At 42.0% G+C, this 14,109-nt stretch overlaps 1 protein-coding gene and 1 long non-coding RNA gene across 6 annotated transcripts in view; one reads left to right on the top strand and one right to left on the bottom strand.

Moving 5' to 3' along the window:
• The window catches only part of GRIK1 (glutamate ionotropic receptor kainate type subunit 1), a 165,705-nt gene that overhangs the window by 92,176 nt on the left and 59,420 nt on the right, over positions 1-14,109 (top strand). For all 4 annotated transcript variants that reach the window (XM_082220734.1, XM_082220736.1, XM_082220735.1 and 1 more), the window contains exons 3-5: positions 2,871-3,128; positions 6,796-6,977; positions 12,739-12,792. In XM_082220734.1, coding sequence (XP_082076860.1) covers positions 2,871-3,128; positions 6,796-6,977; positions 12,739-12,792 — 494 coding nt within the window. The remainder of the gene's footprint in view (positions 1-2,870; positions 3,129-6,795; positions 6,978-12,738; positions 12,793-14,109) is intronic.
• LOC309531359 overlaps positions 5,274-14,109 on the bottom strand; it is a 90,626-nt gene continuing 81,790 nt past the window's right edge. For both annotated transcript variants that reach the window (XR_014219246.1, XR_014219247.1), the window contains 2 exons: positions 8,422-8,545; positions 5,274-5,972 (listed from right to left, as the gene is read on the bottom strand). This is a non-coding gene — a long non-coding RNA (uncharacterized lncRNA). The remainder of the gene's footprint in view (positions 5,973-8,421; positions 8,546-14,109) is intronic.

Here is a 14,109-nt window from a genome sequence, read left to right as displayed (position 1 = left end):
TTCAAAGGACCATGAGATAAATTACCATTTATATGATATATGTCAAGAAGGCCTCTAAGAGGTGAATGACTAGTTGTGCCTAAGAAAAATCAACAGTCCCAAGTGGGCTTTTTGATGAGGCAAGACTTCTGGTCTGCATGTAGATTAGATGGTGTCAGACATGCCTTGTTTCTTTAGAGAAAGATAAATGGATTAAATGCTTGCTTGTCTGGCATCCTGAGGAACAATTTAATAAATTGCTTAAAAAATTCTAATCCCTGTGGAATAAAGTATGAATACTTCATGATCAGACAGTCGTATCCCACATCCCTTGTTACCTTCTCTCTCCTCTTCCACCTGCCTTTACCTTCTCTAAATTTAGTGTACTCTTCTTGTGGGGACCTCACTTTTGCAAATTATATTGTGGAAGGTAGCATATGTAAACTGAGGCCACTAAACAAATAATAACAACAACTATATTAAAAGTTTAAAACATAACATAATGGGACTAAGGTCATACCATCAATTTCTCTGACAACTTTTCCATAGTAGATGATAATCAACCCTGTTTGCTTTCACCTCTTAGTTAGATTCTCATTGTTGACCAGTTGCCTGAGGTGATAAAATCCATATTGCTACATTGGCAAGCTGAGAATATGGGTTGACTTGATGCAAGTAGATGAAGGACGTATCCAGGTTGAAATGCAGTCATTGTTTACTGCCATTCAAGTCACTTCAGGTAGCTTTATATAGATGTGATAGTTGTGATTAGAGTTGCAGTTGAGTGCATGGTGACACACACATGCACACAGTCTTCTACTAGATGCTACACAGGACATTTTTCTGTCTCAGACAAAACCGCAAATGGAGCTACCCCAGGCAGAGTCAAGATGTGTAGTCCCAAACGCTGACCAAGTTATTTTGGTACCTGATGAATCCCCAAAGTACCTCTCCTTTGGCTAAGCATACAACAATAAAGCACGACATCCCAAATCAACTGCCTCTTCCAATTTCTAATGGCAAGGCTGGCTGTGCAAAGTTCTTCACTGTATGAATGTAGAACCGTTCAGAACATCTGCTTTGGTCCCAGTTTCAAAGCCAGAACAGGCTCATAGCTTTCAGAAAAGGACACTTTTGGGATGGTTTCATTTTCATTGGTCAGATGGCTCTTAAGTGGTTCTTCTGACTACCTTTAAAATAAAACAGTGGGCAAACTGCACCTTTCCGCCCACATGTACCCCTCAGTCTAATTTCATGTGGCTCTCAGCCTAATTTCAAAAGCAATTTGTAAGTGATCCATTCAGGCCTCTTGCAAGAATGGTCTGTCCCTTCTGCAGCAGCAGAAGCAGAGGAATAGAGGATTTGAGAGAAAAGGGGTGATGGGTCCACTTTGGCTCTGACTCTGCACACCGCTTCCTTAGATGCTCAGTGGTATTCATCAGCAATACCTTTAAGTGTCTTAATGCAATCCAGTGGTGTCCAAACTTTTTACAAAGAGGGTCAGATCTGATGAAGTGAAAGGCCGTGAGGGCCAACCAAAGGGCCAACCAAAGTTGTGACTTTTTTAAGGATTGAAGTTGTTGAAATCAGCATATAGATATTTAAAGGAATTTTAAATATCAGTAAGGAATTTCTCTGATTTGTTCCTCAATAAATTATAATTTGTCATGAAAGCAGCAAATTTAAGTATGAATCATACATGCTGTTTCAAGGATATTAAAATGACTCCAGTCTTTCAAATAAAATAATTTGCATTTTATCAGGGACTCGGACGAGATCAACATGTAAAATGTTATTTTGATTTCACTTTACTAGAATGTGTCAGTATATGGAAACATCACCGCTGCAGACACACAGATTGTTGACATCAAATGATGCGCCTATCTGTGGGAAAGAAGAATTTCCCAGGACCTTCACAGGCTGGATAAGTCTCTGTGAAGAGTGTAATCTGAAACCTTCCATTTGCGCATGTTCAGGAAGTTTGTCAGGCTTGCTAGAAGAACTGAACTGACGTGTTTTTCTCTAGTGCTGTAATGTCAGAAATAAACATCATGTAAATAGATTTCTGACTTATTTTCTTTCCCCTGCGGAAGCAGGAGAGAGGGGTTGTGCATTTTACCCACGCTTGGGAAAATGTTGCCTATCAAAATCTCCCTGGTCTGTCTGGATGTCAGCCAGAGGAGGTTATCGGTAAGCAAGCTCCGAGGACAGTGAGAGGGGCCAGCCTCTATGGAGGGGGCTTGCAAACCAACAGAATGTTGGCTTTGAAAAAATGATTAAATGCAAGACAAATATTAGTGTAATGTGCAAATCTCTAGTTCCATCTTTGCTTTCCTCGAAGGCCCACATAAAATGAGTACATCTCACAACATAAAGTGTCACCATGAATAATAGTACCCTTTATCCTCTATGAGTGTTTGCCTTGAAATTAACAAACTATAACACCCTTGGATAGCAATTTGTCAGGTAGCTTGGAAATCCTTGCTGTGCCTATTGCAATGAAATGTATCTATGGTCACTGTGCCATGCATCATAATTCATAAGACTTTCATTGGGTGAATACATTACTAGAACAGCTCAGGGCTCCTGAATGTCTCACAATCGTGACTGAGGGATTTGAAGTCAGCCCTGTTTAAAAGTAATGAAGTGAAACCCTTGCATTATTTTTATTTGAATTTCTTGGGGTTTTGTAATAGGCTGTATCCCATCTGTGTTGTTGAAAACAATGATGGTATAAAGTTTTGATGTGCTGGCCCTTGCTCCCCCCCCCCAATTTTGAACTCATTTCCCCCCAAATTCAGCAATTTCACCTATTCAGTTAGAGAAAGGAGCAAAAGCGTAAAATGGTCCTACAGCATAATTGGGCTTTTCATTATCCCTCTCTTATACAGCATGTGACCAGCTTGCTCTTGGGGTAGCTGCCCTCTTTGGACCATCTCACAGCTCATCAGTCAGTGCGGTACAATCTATCTGCAATGCACTTGAAGTTCCACATATACAGACCCGATGGAAACATCCTACGGTGGATAACAAAGATTCCTTTTACATCAACCTCTACCCAGACTATGCAGCCATCAGCAGAGCAGTATTGGATTTGGTGCTATATTACAACTGGAAGATAATAACTGTAGTATACGAAGACAGTACAGGTAGGCATCACAACACTTTTTAAAACACACTGTTGTTTATTATTATAAAGTTGATAAATATCAAAAAAGAGACCAAATGTATATATTTTCTCGATTTTCTCTACTTTTCCTTTGTGGAATATTTTCTTGCCACTGCACACGAATGCAAGTATATATATAGATGGCCACGTGTTTTCTGAACATCAATTGTGGATCAGACATTTTCCTTAATCAATTCCATTTCCTTAAAACTCACCAGTAGCTATTATGCGGACTTTTGCTGCCACAGGACAGTATATGACAAAGGGATCATTTTGAGCCAAAGAGTTCTTATCAGTAAACGGAAATTACACCTGAAATTATTGTGCCTGAAGCCCCATTTTTCTCTGTTAATGTAACTTGTGTCACAGTGGCTGAACCAGGTTCTTTGCTGCTTAATACAGCTGAGCTGTGGATTTACAGCCAGCTTCCCTCTGCTAGCTCATCAACTGTATAAAAAGTCCTTTCAGGAAGCCTGTGAACCTGAATGTTGCAGTTTGAGGCCTCCCTTTTAGCAGCCAAACTATGCTTTGTATCGTGCTACTACAATTTCCACTTGAATAATCATCAGGGACGCGGACTTATAAAAAATATTGGGGGGGCCCGGGAAAGCTCGTGAAATGTAAATAAGCTCATGAATATGCAAATAAGCTCATGAATATGCAAATAAAGTGGCGCCGCCCCCTCGTGAGCGAATAGGGGAGAGCGTGCTGCTGCCTATTTATCAGCTCCGGAACAGCTGATATGCGGGAAACCTGGGGCTAGAGGCAGGAGCCCCCGCCCCCGGGGATTCCCTAATCTCGTGGGGGACGGCCGGGGCTCTCCGGCTAGGGCGCGCGGCTGGCTGGCTGGCTGGCGAGGGAGCAGGTGGGGAGGAGGCGGGGGACGGCGGCGGCGCCTGAGATTATTGGGGGGGCTGAGCCCCCCCAAAAAAATTTTTGAGGGGGCTCAAGCCCCCTCAAGCCCCATGGAGTCGGCGCCTATGATAATCATAATGGTTCATATTCTGTATTGGTTTGTGGATGCTTAAAAACTGAAAGGAGAGAATCAGTCTACCAAGGAAAAAAGTCAATTTTCCTCATGCAATGCGAGGCCTTGAGCTAAAGCCAATAGCTCGCAGCATAGCAATCACCACTTCACATCAGAGGAAATAGGGTGATACTTTATGCTGCTTTATATTTCAGCTTGCATTCTATTAGTGCACTTCTAATGCCAGAGATGCTAAGTAGGTTTGCACAGGAAGTAAATCAAATGTGCTGGCAGGCTGATGATTCATTTTCAAAATTACCATTTGTCAAAAGGGCTTTTAGGCGATTCCTGCTTTAATTCAATATCTTTTTCTAAACAGCCCCATTATCCTTTGGCTTCATTGGAGAACATCATAAGGGTGTGTTTATGTGTATGAATGAGTAAACAAATTTTGTACATAACTGGACAGAGGCTGCAATATACTAAAGAAACTCTTGAATGTCTTTTTTTAAAGCAGAGGATTATTTACCTATTGACCTCAACAGACAGCAACCTAGTGTATTTTAAATATTTGCAGCCTGATCCTCCACCCATATTTGGCTATAAACAGATTTGGAATATATTTGTAAGCACCCTTTCTAGGAAGTATGTCTGAATCAAGTTGGGCTTACTTTTGAATAATTATAGGATTGTGCAATACACTTGACTCAAGTCAATGGAATCCAGCATCCTGCACCCCCACCCCGCTGATTTCTGCATTACAGGACAGTGATTGTTTTTGTCAACCATGGCCAAATTATTCAACTCAGGACAGGTTGAAAGATAGCTCTATTTTCAAGAGAGATGAAGGCTTAGGAAACTGGCAGGTGTGTTCTGTCTGCTGACCTTCAGGGCTCTGGATAGTGATACCCTAGGCATCCCTTTGCTATTCAGTTCTACACATTGCTACTTGTTGATTTGGTTAAAGATAAAGATATGCAAATAAAGGGAGAATTTCCAGGTTTGGGGCAAGTACTCTTAGTGAGAGAACCCCAACAGAGATTTAAAATCACAAAATATGCAGCAAAGTAAAGTGTAGGTTGTTAGACCTTTAAAATATCCTCTTCTAAATTGCTTCCTAAATTACCCTCTTCCCTTAGCATAGAAAGAGACCACACATTTCTTAAGTTAAAAAAAGGTTTATTTACAAACTCTTCAAAGGTCAGATTCATGTGCTTTCCCATAAAGCAGTTAGAAAACACAAGCAATAAAAAGTAGGTTATAAAAGGTGGCTGTTTCTAAATTATTTGTATAGAAACATAAAGGAGACTTGCTTAAGCCACACAGCTAAGCTGGATCAACCATCTTAGAACTCCTTACTGGTAAGGGTCACATGGTGGAATGGGAAGGGCAAAGGCTAGATAACCCTTATTCCCAAGTTGAGAAGAGTGACCTAACTAAGCCTGGCGGGACAGCTTACTCTATGGTCTTAACCCCTTCATGCATTAATTAGAGCATGTTGGTTATATATGACTGATTATTCCACACTACTGAGTATCCATTTGTTTCAATGGGTTTTCTAGAATGGATATTTTTGCAACCACTTCTGTTTCTATGCCCTCTTGTTTCTCCCTTAGGCCCAGCTAGCAACAGCCACTGCATTCCTACACCAGCTACTCTAGTTTTGGGCACATGTCTAACTTTGGGGGGGGATTGCCTCTCCCCAACTCCTCCTGGTTCCATTTTTGTCTGAGTCTTGACGTTGGCCACCATGGTCACATGTCTCCCATCTGAACAATGCTTTAAATGGCTTTTTGAAGTTTGTCAGCCTTCTCTGGAGTGTCCAGTAACTCCAGCAAACACAGCTGGGCTGATAAACTACATGGAGCAAAGAGAATCATTTTATAGCCCTCCAACAATGTGACGGAGAAGTTTAAAGCTGGGAAAGACAAGAAGTTAAAATCAAACAGATCAAACAGATATTCCACTCCACCATTTCACAATGCTGACTCAAGGAAACAGAAAACAGACAGAGAACACAACCCTCCCCAGTTTCCATTTGACCATTGATGGGAGGGTGCAAATTAAATGTTGGCTGAAATATCAGACCAGCATTCATCTCAACACCTTGCTAAACTGGACCTGTCTTTGGATTCCTGGCTGGTTCTCTAACCACATAGAAGTTGACCACAAAATGCTTGCATAGTGCCAAGAGTCACAGCAATCCACTTTCACTAAACATGTGATCCACAAAACAGAAGGGCAGGCCTTTCATTGCACTTTCTTTATTATTTCATTGCTTACTGATCTTTAATGTAAATTAAATGCTAGGTTTTCAGAGTGTGACTTGATTAATATTAAAGGATATTGTGATCTGAGGCTCAGAGAAAGAGGCCCTGTGCTCTTTTGGGAAGAGGGTGTGGTATAATTTTAATAAGTAAACAATTATGTGCCAATAAGTTTCTAAATAGATTTTCAGGGTGTGTTTTTTTTCCTGGGTGAAGGTGCCCATAAAGCAACAAGAAACTCCTTAAGCTTCACCAGTGAAAGATCTGATAAATGATATGCTAACACATTAAGCTTTTATATGGAGTAAATTTGAAATATATTGCGGAATGGTGAAATTAAATGTTGAGTCTAAATGACAGTGAAGATTCATTGCACAGAGCAGCTATTTGAATGATTGGGTGTCATTTTCCAGGTCTAATTCGCCTGCAAGAACTCATCAAAGCCCCTTCTAGATACAACATTAAAATCAAAATCCGGCAGTTGCCCTCTGGGAATAAAGATGCCCGGCCTTTACTCAAGGAGATGAAGAAGGGCAAAGAGTTCTATGTGATATTTGATTGCTCACATGAAACGGCAGCAGAAATCCTTAAACAGGTAAGAAGGAAGAAAATGCCCATTTGTTTCTATCAAAGTTATCATGCCATCTGCTTTTCAGCTTCTGGGAAGCAATAAAACCGCATTCAGGTGGATTAGATTTTGACTCATTATCACTGTGTTGAGCAGCTATTTTTCAACAGTGGGATTCTCTTTGAGCCCCTTTTGGACAAGCAAAACCTGTGTGAACATCTCTCAAAAGCCGATTTAAAGGCTATGAACATGTGGAAGATTTCAAAGGTTACCTACCCTGTGCCTGGAGAGGCTCTTGCAGCTTTTAATGATGTCCTGTACGTGCGTAGAAGTCAGAACCAGCAGCTGAGGGTAAGCTCTCTAAACTGAGAGTTTCCTTAGCTCTCCCATATAGTAGTTCTGGGTTAGGATCCCAACCAAGAAAATCAGGCTGTAAAGCTCTTTAGCGCCTGATCTGCTATTGTGCTGAGATACATCCTGCAGGAATAGTATGCATGGTAGGCTGAAGTGCAAATGTGTATACCTATGTGTATGTGAATGTAATTATGTTGCAGCCACCAGAGGTTAGGAGCAGGAACTTCCCTCCTAAAATTTATAAGCCCAGCACAGTGCACTTGTTGGTGCACTGTTCATGGGCATTGCCAATCACCCCCCCCCCATATTTTATTCAAGTTGGCACCCCTGCCCACCAGGATCCTGTGATAATGTGATTATTCGAGGAAGAATGAATGATTGGGCCTTCTATGAGTAGAATGCGCACAATTCCTGATCAAATTAAGATTAACAAAGCCTACATATGTGTGGATTGATGCTTTTGAATTATGGTGCTGAAGGAGACTCTTGAGAGTCCCATGGACTGCAAGAAGATCAAACCTATCCATTGTTAAGGAAATCAGCCCTGAGTGCTCACTGGAACAACAGATCCTAAATCTGAGGCTCCAATAAACCACCTCATGAGAAGAGAAGACTCCCTGGAAAAGACGCTGATGTTGGGAAAGATGGAGGGCACAAGGAGAAGGGGACAACAGAGGACGAGATGGTTGGATAGTGTTCTCGAAGCTACAAACATGAGTTTGACTAAACTGCGGGAGGCAGTAGAAGACAGGAGTGCCTGGTGTTCTCTGGTCCTTGGGGTCACAAAGAGTCGGACACAACTAAACAACACATACGTGTGAGGCCTTGGATTGGCATTTCATGCCCAAACACATCTCTTTGCCTGCTGCCTGTGTGCATGCACACCACTTGTTCATGCATAGGCTGTATACACAGTTATGAGCTCTTCAAAGAGCTGGGGTATATCAGAGGCAGACTTTTGCAAAAAAAATCGAGATAGAAACCCCATATCTGGATAGACATCCGAATATTGGAGTTTTACACAATTGTGGAATGCAGATAATTAGATGTTTCTTGTACATGAAAACTGTAAAAAAAATTCTAAGAAATTATTCCCACTGTGCTCAACAGGGCTTACCTCTTTGAAATTTGTGTAGGATTGCAGCATTATAGTTTCACATAAGTATATTCTTTCAACAAACCCTGGTCCACTATTCTTTCTTCAAGGATGTCTTTTTATCACGACATGAAAATTCTTCTCCCTGTCACATATAATAATTTATAATAATTTATTATTTCTACCCCAGCCACTCTGGGCGGCTTTCAAAAGAACATTAAAAACAGAATAAAACTTCAAACATTAAAAACTTCCCTAAGCAGGGCTGCCTTCAGATGTCTTCTAAAAGTCAGATAGTTGTTTATTTCCTTGACATCTGAGGGTGTTCCACAGGGTGGGCGCCACTACTGAGAAGGCCCACAGAGGTAATATCTTCCTTTCATCAATTCACAGTGAGACTTCTGATGTATCTTTGAGACCACCTTTCTTCTGCCTCAAAAGTTGAGGGGGATCTCATGTTTGGCATAGCCTTCATAAAGGGTAGAGTCACGAGAACTATTAGCACAGGGGTATGCAACCTAAGGCCCGGGGGCCGGATAAGGCCCAATCGCCTTCTTAATCCGGCCCGCGGACGGTCCAGGAATCAGCGTGTTTTTACACGAGTAGAATGTGTCCTTTTATTTAAAATGCATCTCTGGGTTATTTGTGGGGCCTGCCTGGTGTTTTTACATGAGTAGTGTATGTGCTTTTATTTAAAAGGCATCTCTGGGTTATTTGTGGGGCATAGGAATTTGTTCATTATTTTTTCTTCAAAATATAGTCCGGCCCACCACATGGTCTGAGGGATGGTGGACTGGCCCACAGCTGAAAAAGTTTGCTGATCCCTGTTTAGCATCACCTGAGCTCAGCAAATCCCATTTCCACCTTAACCCCCCCCCACCTCTGCTTCCCAGTATCAGGCAGTTTCTCCCAGGATAGAGAGTACTGGAGGCGTTTTTGGGTGATGAAGATCATGCAATCAACAAAGCAGAGTGGGATTAGATGAATCAAGTGAAGATTAGAACCTGTGCTTATCTGGGGAATCAACTCTATGGAGTTTATTCTTTGTTTAGGGTTTAGTGTTCATGAGGGATACCACTGCTGTATCTTTCTGGGAAGCTGTCAGAGCTGGGGGAAACCCAAGAAGCTTTTTGATCATAGGTGATTAGGTAAGAAGCTGATTTCCCAGTGAGGCAATGAGAAGTCTGGAGGGTAGCTGGGTTGCCCAGAGGTGGAAGATTAAAAAGGTTAATAACAGTATTCCTACCTCCTCTAGTATTATGGAAACACAACATGTTGTCAGATTTATTTATTTATTTATTTTATTGCATATACAAGCCAGTTTAAATTTTGCTTCATGGTAAGTGCACAACAAAAGCAAAATCTCAAACCACCTCCTCCCACCACTGCTTTCTCTCCTCGGGATATTATTTCTTTCTTCACCTGAGAAAGTTTTATTTTCTATTCAGTTTTTCTAGTCAAGGGCTAATATGGCCACTTCTGTCTGATGTGACAGATTGTGACCAAAGAATAACTACCCTTGTCATATTCAAACAGCAAGGAAAAGCAGTAAGTAATTATAAGTATAGCTGCTTGAATTTCCCCCAAGGGTAAACTGCAGAGAGAAAATTCCATTTTCAGTATGATTATAGCCTGGAAATCTGAAGCCTTTATACGTCATACAGCAGAATATTATGGATGGTCGTTTTGGGTGTGTGTGTGTGTGTGTGTGGTTAGCTGAGGGAGAGATATTTTGCTTGAATCCTATCTGTAATGGAGATATGATTTCATGTTATTAAGTAAAGCCCCGGACAACATTGAATTCATATCTAATACTTATTTGATGGAGTTTGTAACCTCTATGATCTGGAGAAAATTGGCTGGTGGTATCTATACCAACAGATATCACCAAGCTGTTCAGTCAACAGATCTTATAACTCTGCTCAGTCTGTGATATTCTGAAATTCTTTGAACCAAAAAATTCTACGGAAAGAATTTACTAGTGATGAAAACTGAACCATCTAAGCATGCTAAGCTTGTGTCTTTTGATCTGAGTTTCAAAGTTAGTGGGAGTCAGACACCTGCATTTTCCAGTTAATTTATCAGCCTCAAGACTTTTTATTCTGTATTCTGCTGACAACCTTTCTGGATTTGGAGGAAAGGCATAAAAGGGGGGGGGGGTTGAAGGAAGCCTGCCAGAGAGATTGGAAGGATGCAGAGGTTAGTAATCATCTTTGACCTGAGAGAAGAGGTGGTGGTGTGTACAGCAAAACCAACCACTTTCTTGAGGTTCTAGCTTGCTAGCTGTGCTGTTGAGTCAGGATGTGGCTATGAGTGTGTGACCGCTAAAGGTGTTATTTTCATTCTCAGGGAAAGTTGTACCTCCCACAGAGAGTTTCCTTTAAGTTACATAGATCTGAAACATATTAAGCCTTGAAAGCTATGCCTAATCATTCTTTTAGCTTTTTTTGTGGCTCCTTCGAGCAATCAATTCTCCATAGGCATTCACCATTTAAAGAACAATTTCTTTGGCTACTCTGTCAAATTTATTGCTGTACATTTACACTAAAAGCTTGTGCGCAGAAGGAGGCCACCCCAGGATAGCAATATGAGTTCATACTATACGGAGAGCACTTGAATACAACAGCAGCTGTTATCTGCTACTCTGTAGCTTGGAACTGACTCTGTTTCACAAATCAAGCATTATCACCTTGATGAAGCTTGTTTCTACCATACCCTTTCCACTCCCCAAGTAGAGACAAGGACATTATAAGCTGCTTCCAAGTCTTGGCTTCCTCAGGTGTAATGGAGCAGTTACCATTGTGTTGTTGTTGTTGTTGATATTCTCATTCTAAATCAGAATATTATGATATTCATAATCACAATTTGGTAAGACTTCGACTGGCTAGTGCATGTTCTGAAGGCATATGACGCCTCCATCTTATAGCTAAGCATGCCTGGGGGCCTGGGGCTGATCAGTGTCTAGAGCAGGCTCAACCTAGGCCCTCCAGCTGTTTTGAGGCTGCAATTCCCATCATCCCTGACCACTGGTCCTGCTAGCTAGGGATCATGGGAGTTGTAGGCCAAAAACATCTGGAGAGCTGAGGTCAAGGAAGCCTGGTCTATAGCAGTGTTTCCCAACCTTTTTTGGGCAACGGCACACCTGTTTAATGAAAAAAATCTCGCGGCACACCACCATTACAGCCCTGTGACGTCAGCGCGCAGCGTCACGCCGGGAGGGACGCACGAAAGTGAAAGTTTTTTCCCTCCCCCTTGCCGTGGAACCTCCAAGCTTTGGGGGTGGGAGGAGGCAGCAGAGCGAGGGACTGAGGGACGGCGGCAACTGAGGCGGCGGCGGCTGTTGTGGTGGTGGCGGCGATAGCGGGCGGAGGAGGGGGCGGCGGCGGGGCTTGAGGAGCCGTCGCCGGGAGTTGCTGCTGCTGTTGTTGCTGCTGCTGCCCAGACATGCCGGCCTCCTCCTCCTCCGCTGTCTCGCGCTCCTCCCTTTTGCACGCGCTGCCCCGCCGCTCGGCACCACCACCGCGGAGCTGCCCCCGGCTCGACGCGGATCCTCGCCGCCGCCGCCTCTCACCGCCCGACTCGCCCGCCTCCCTCCCACGGCACACCAGCCAACGTCTCACGGCACAGTAGTGTGCCGCGGAACACCGGTTGGGAAACACTGGTCTATAGGGAGGGCCCTTTGGGAAGCCCTGTGCATGCTGCCTTGAGTTCCATGATCAAATAAATATGCTCAATAAAAATGACAATACATGAAAGTGTTTTGCTGTTGTTGAAGGGGGGGGGAGAGGTACTGGTTGATCCAGTGTTCCAGAGTATGTGTGTCTGCTTTCCCCATAGCTCTCCCCTCAGAAGGAGAATTGGGGGCTATGGACAGGGAGTACAACCTTACAGTGGGAAAGCAGCAACATGTGTTCAAAACAAAGCATACCACTATTCCTTCATTCACTAGTGCTGATTTCTATGCTGCTGATTATGTACAAACAAAAAACGTACCCGCACAAATGTATCAAATATGTTTTATCTGACAATTCTCCACTCCAGAGTTTGAAATCTTGTCCCAAACCCATTCCCTGAAAAATGAAACCTCACTTTCCCACTTCCATTTTTTAAACTAGCATACAGGTAAGGAAAGTAAGATAAGGCGCAATCTAGATATGAGGCTATTATCCCTCAGCACCACATACAGCACCGTGCTATTCTGTAGATCTGCAAAAGCAATATAAGCCCTGCAGTCACCTGCCATACAAATATGCTCATAATTTCTCGCGTAGATTGCTTATTATTTGTGTTGTGCTTCTCTCTCTGGCTTATCTCCTTCCCAATCTGCTTTCTCAACAGATCCTCTCCATGGGAATGATGACTGAATACTATCACTACTTTTTTACAACCCTGGTAAGACATTTTGATAAATTTGTATCCATTACAGCAGTAGTAGCTAAAGACCTTCATCCCCTATGATCTGTGTGTCAACCATTATAGATGAAAAGTGCTTCTTAACTGTATTACTGTTGATAGCAAAGCCATCTTGCAATAGAGGTGGCCTAGTATATCTGTCACACTCACCAAACCTATTTCCACCCCAGTCTCATTTCTCTGTGCTGCATAGGGGAAAATAGAATTGTATGCCTGTGAATCCATACTTCAAAACCATATCTAAGGAAATGGGGGGGGGGGGGGAATGGAGAGAACCAAATCTAGACTATTCAAAATTAGGGCATCTTATTTAACTCATTACAGTGCTTCTCTATGTTAGTGGAAATGTTAATGTGCTAGAGTCATGCTACTCCATCCTAGTACTGCTATGTGATGAAGGCTAGGCAAAAATATTCCTAAATAAAAAATACTTAAGGTGACACATTTCTAGCTGTGTTCTACAAGACATAGGAGGTATATAGAAAGGAAACTAATTTGTCATCCCTTGTGAGACACTTTGTTGTTGCTTAAAGCCAAATAAACACGTTTTAGCTCATGGAATCTTTCCTTCCATAGGAAAGACTATCAAGCTTTTGCTTTGTATCCTATAATTTAAAGAAGTAATTGCGGTATTATAAACATTGTGAAGTTTTAATAGTGGGACTGAAATCCTGCCAGAGATTGACAATGTTTCTTCGCAAGACTGTTGATATCAGCATCAACAATACTTTTCCTTGAAACAAATCCTGACAAGTGTCTCACACTTTTTGGGGGGTCCATGACATTGCTTATGAAATGTGTCACAAAAATAATATCACTTAAGGCCTCCATTATATCCCTGCTTTGCAAACTTCTAATGCACACAGAACTACTTCTTCACCAGCTTGAAACATATACAGTATCAGACACAGTGACTGCATGTTACCAAAGCTGGCAAGGCAGCAGAAATATGGTGCTCATAAGTACTAAAACTGTGTTGTCCATCACACTGCTGTAAGCTTTTTTCATTCTCAGGGCTGGAAAGTTTTCTTAACATTGACCAGCCAATTTTTCAAGCTTTTCTTTCTTTTCTTTTCATTTGTAATAGCTGTAACATTATTACTGGGATAATATAAATCAATACCAGGTACTGCACTGAAACTTGCTTATAAAATAATGTTGTGAGCATCTAATGTTTTATGTTCCAACAAATCAAACATGAGATATGTTATAAATCCTACTGTGCTCAAAGTTATTCAGATTTTATAATGAATGTCATTTCTGGTGAGCTTGGAGTCTGGTGAACTTAAAGTCAAG

This window comes from Podarcis vaucheri (assembly GCF_965113315.1).
Source record: "Podarcis vaucheri genome assembly, chromosome: 4".
NCBI classification, from domain to species: domain Eukaryota; kingdom Metazoa; phylum Chordata; class Lepidosauria; order Squamata; family Lacertidae; genus Podarcis; species Podarcis vaucheri.
Note: the sequence above shows the minus strand (reverse complement) of the source record. Positions and strands in the feature narration are given on the sequence as shown.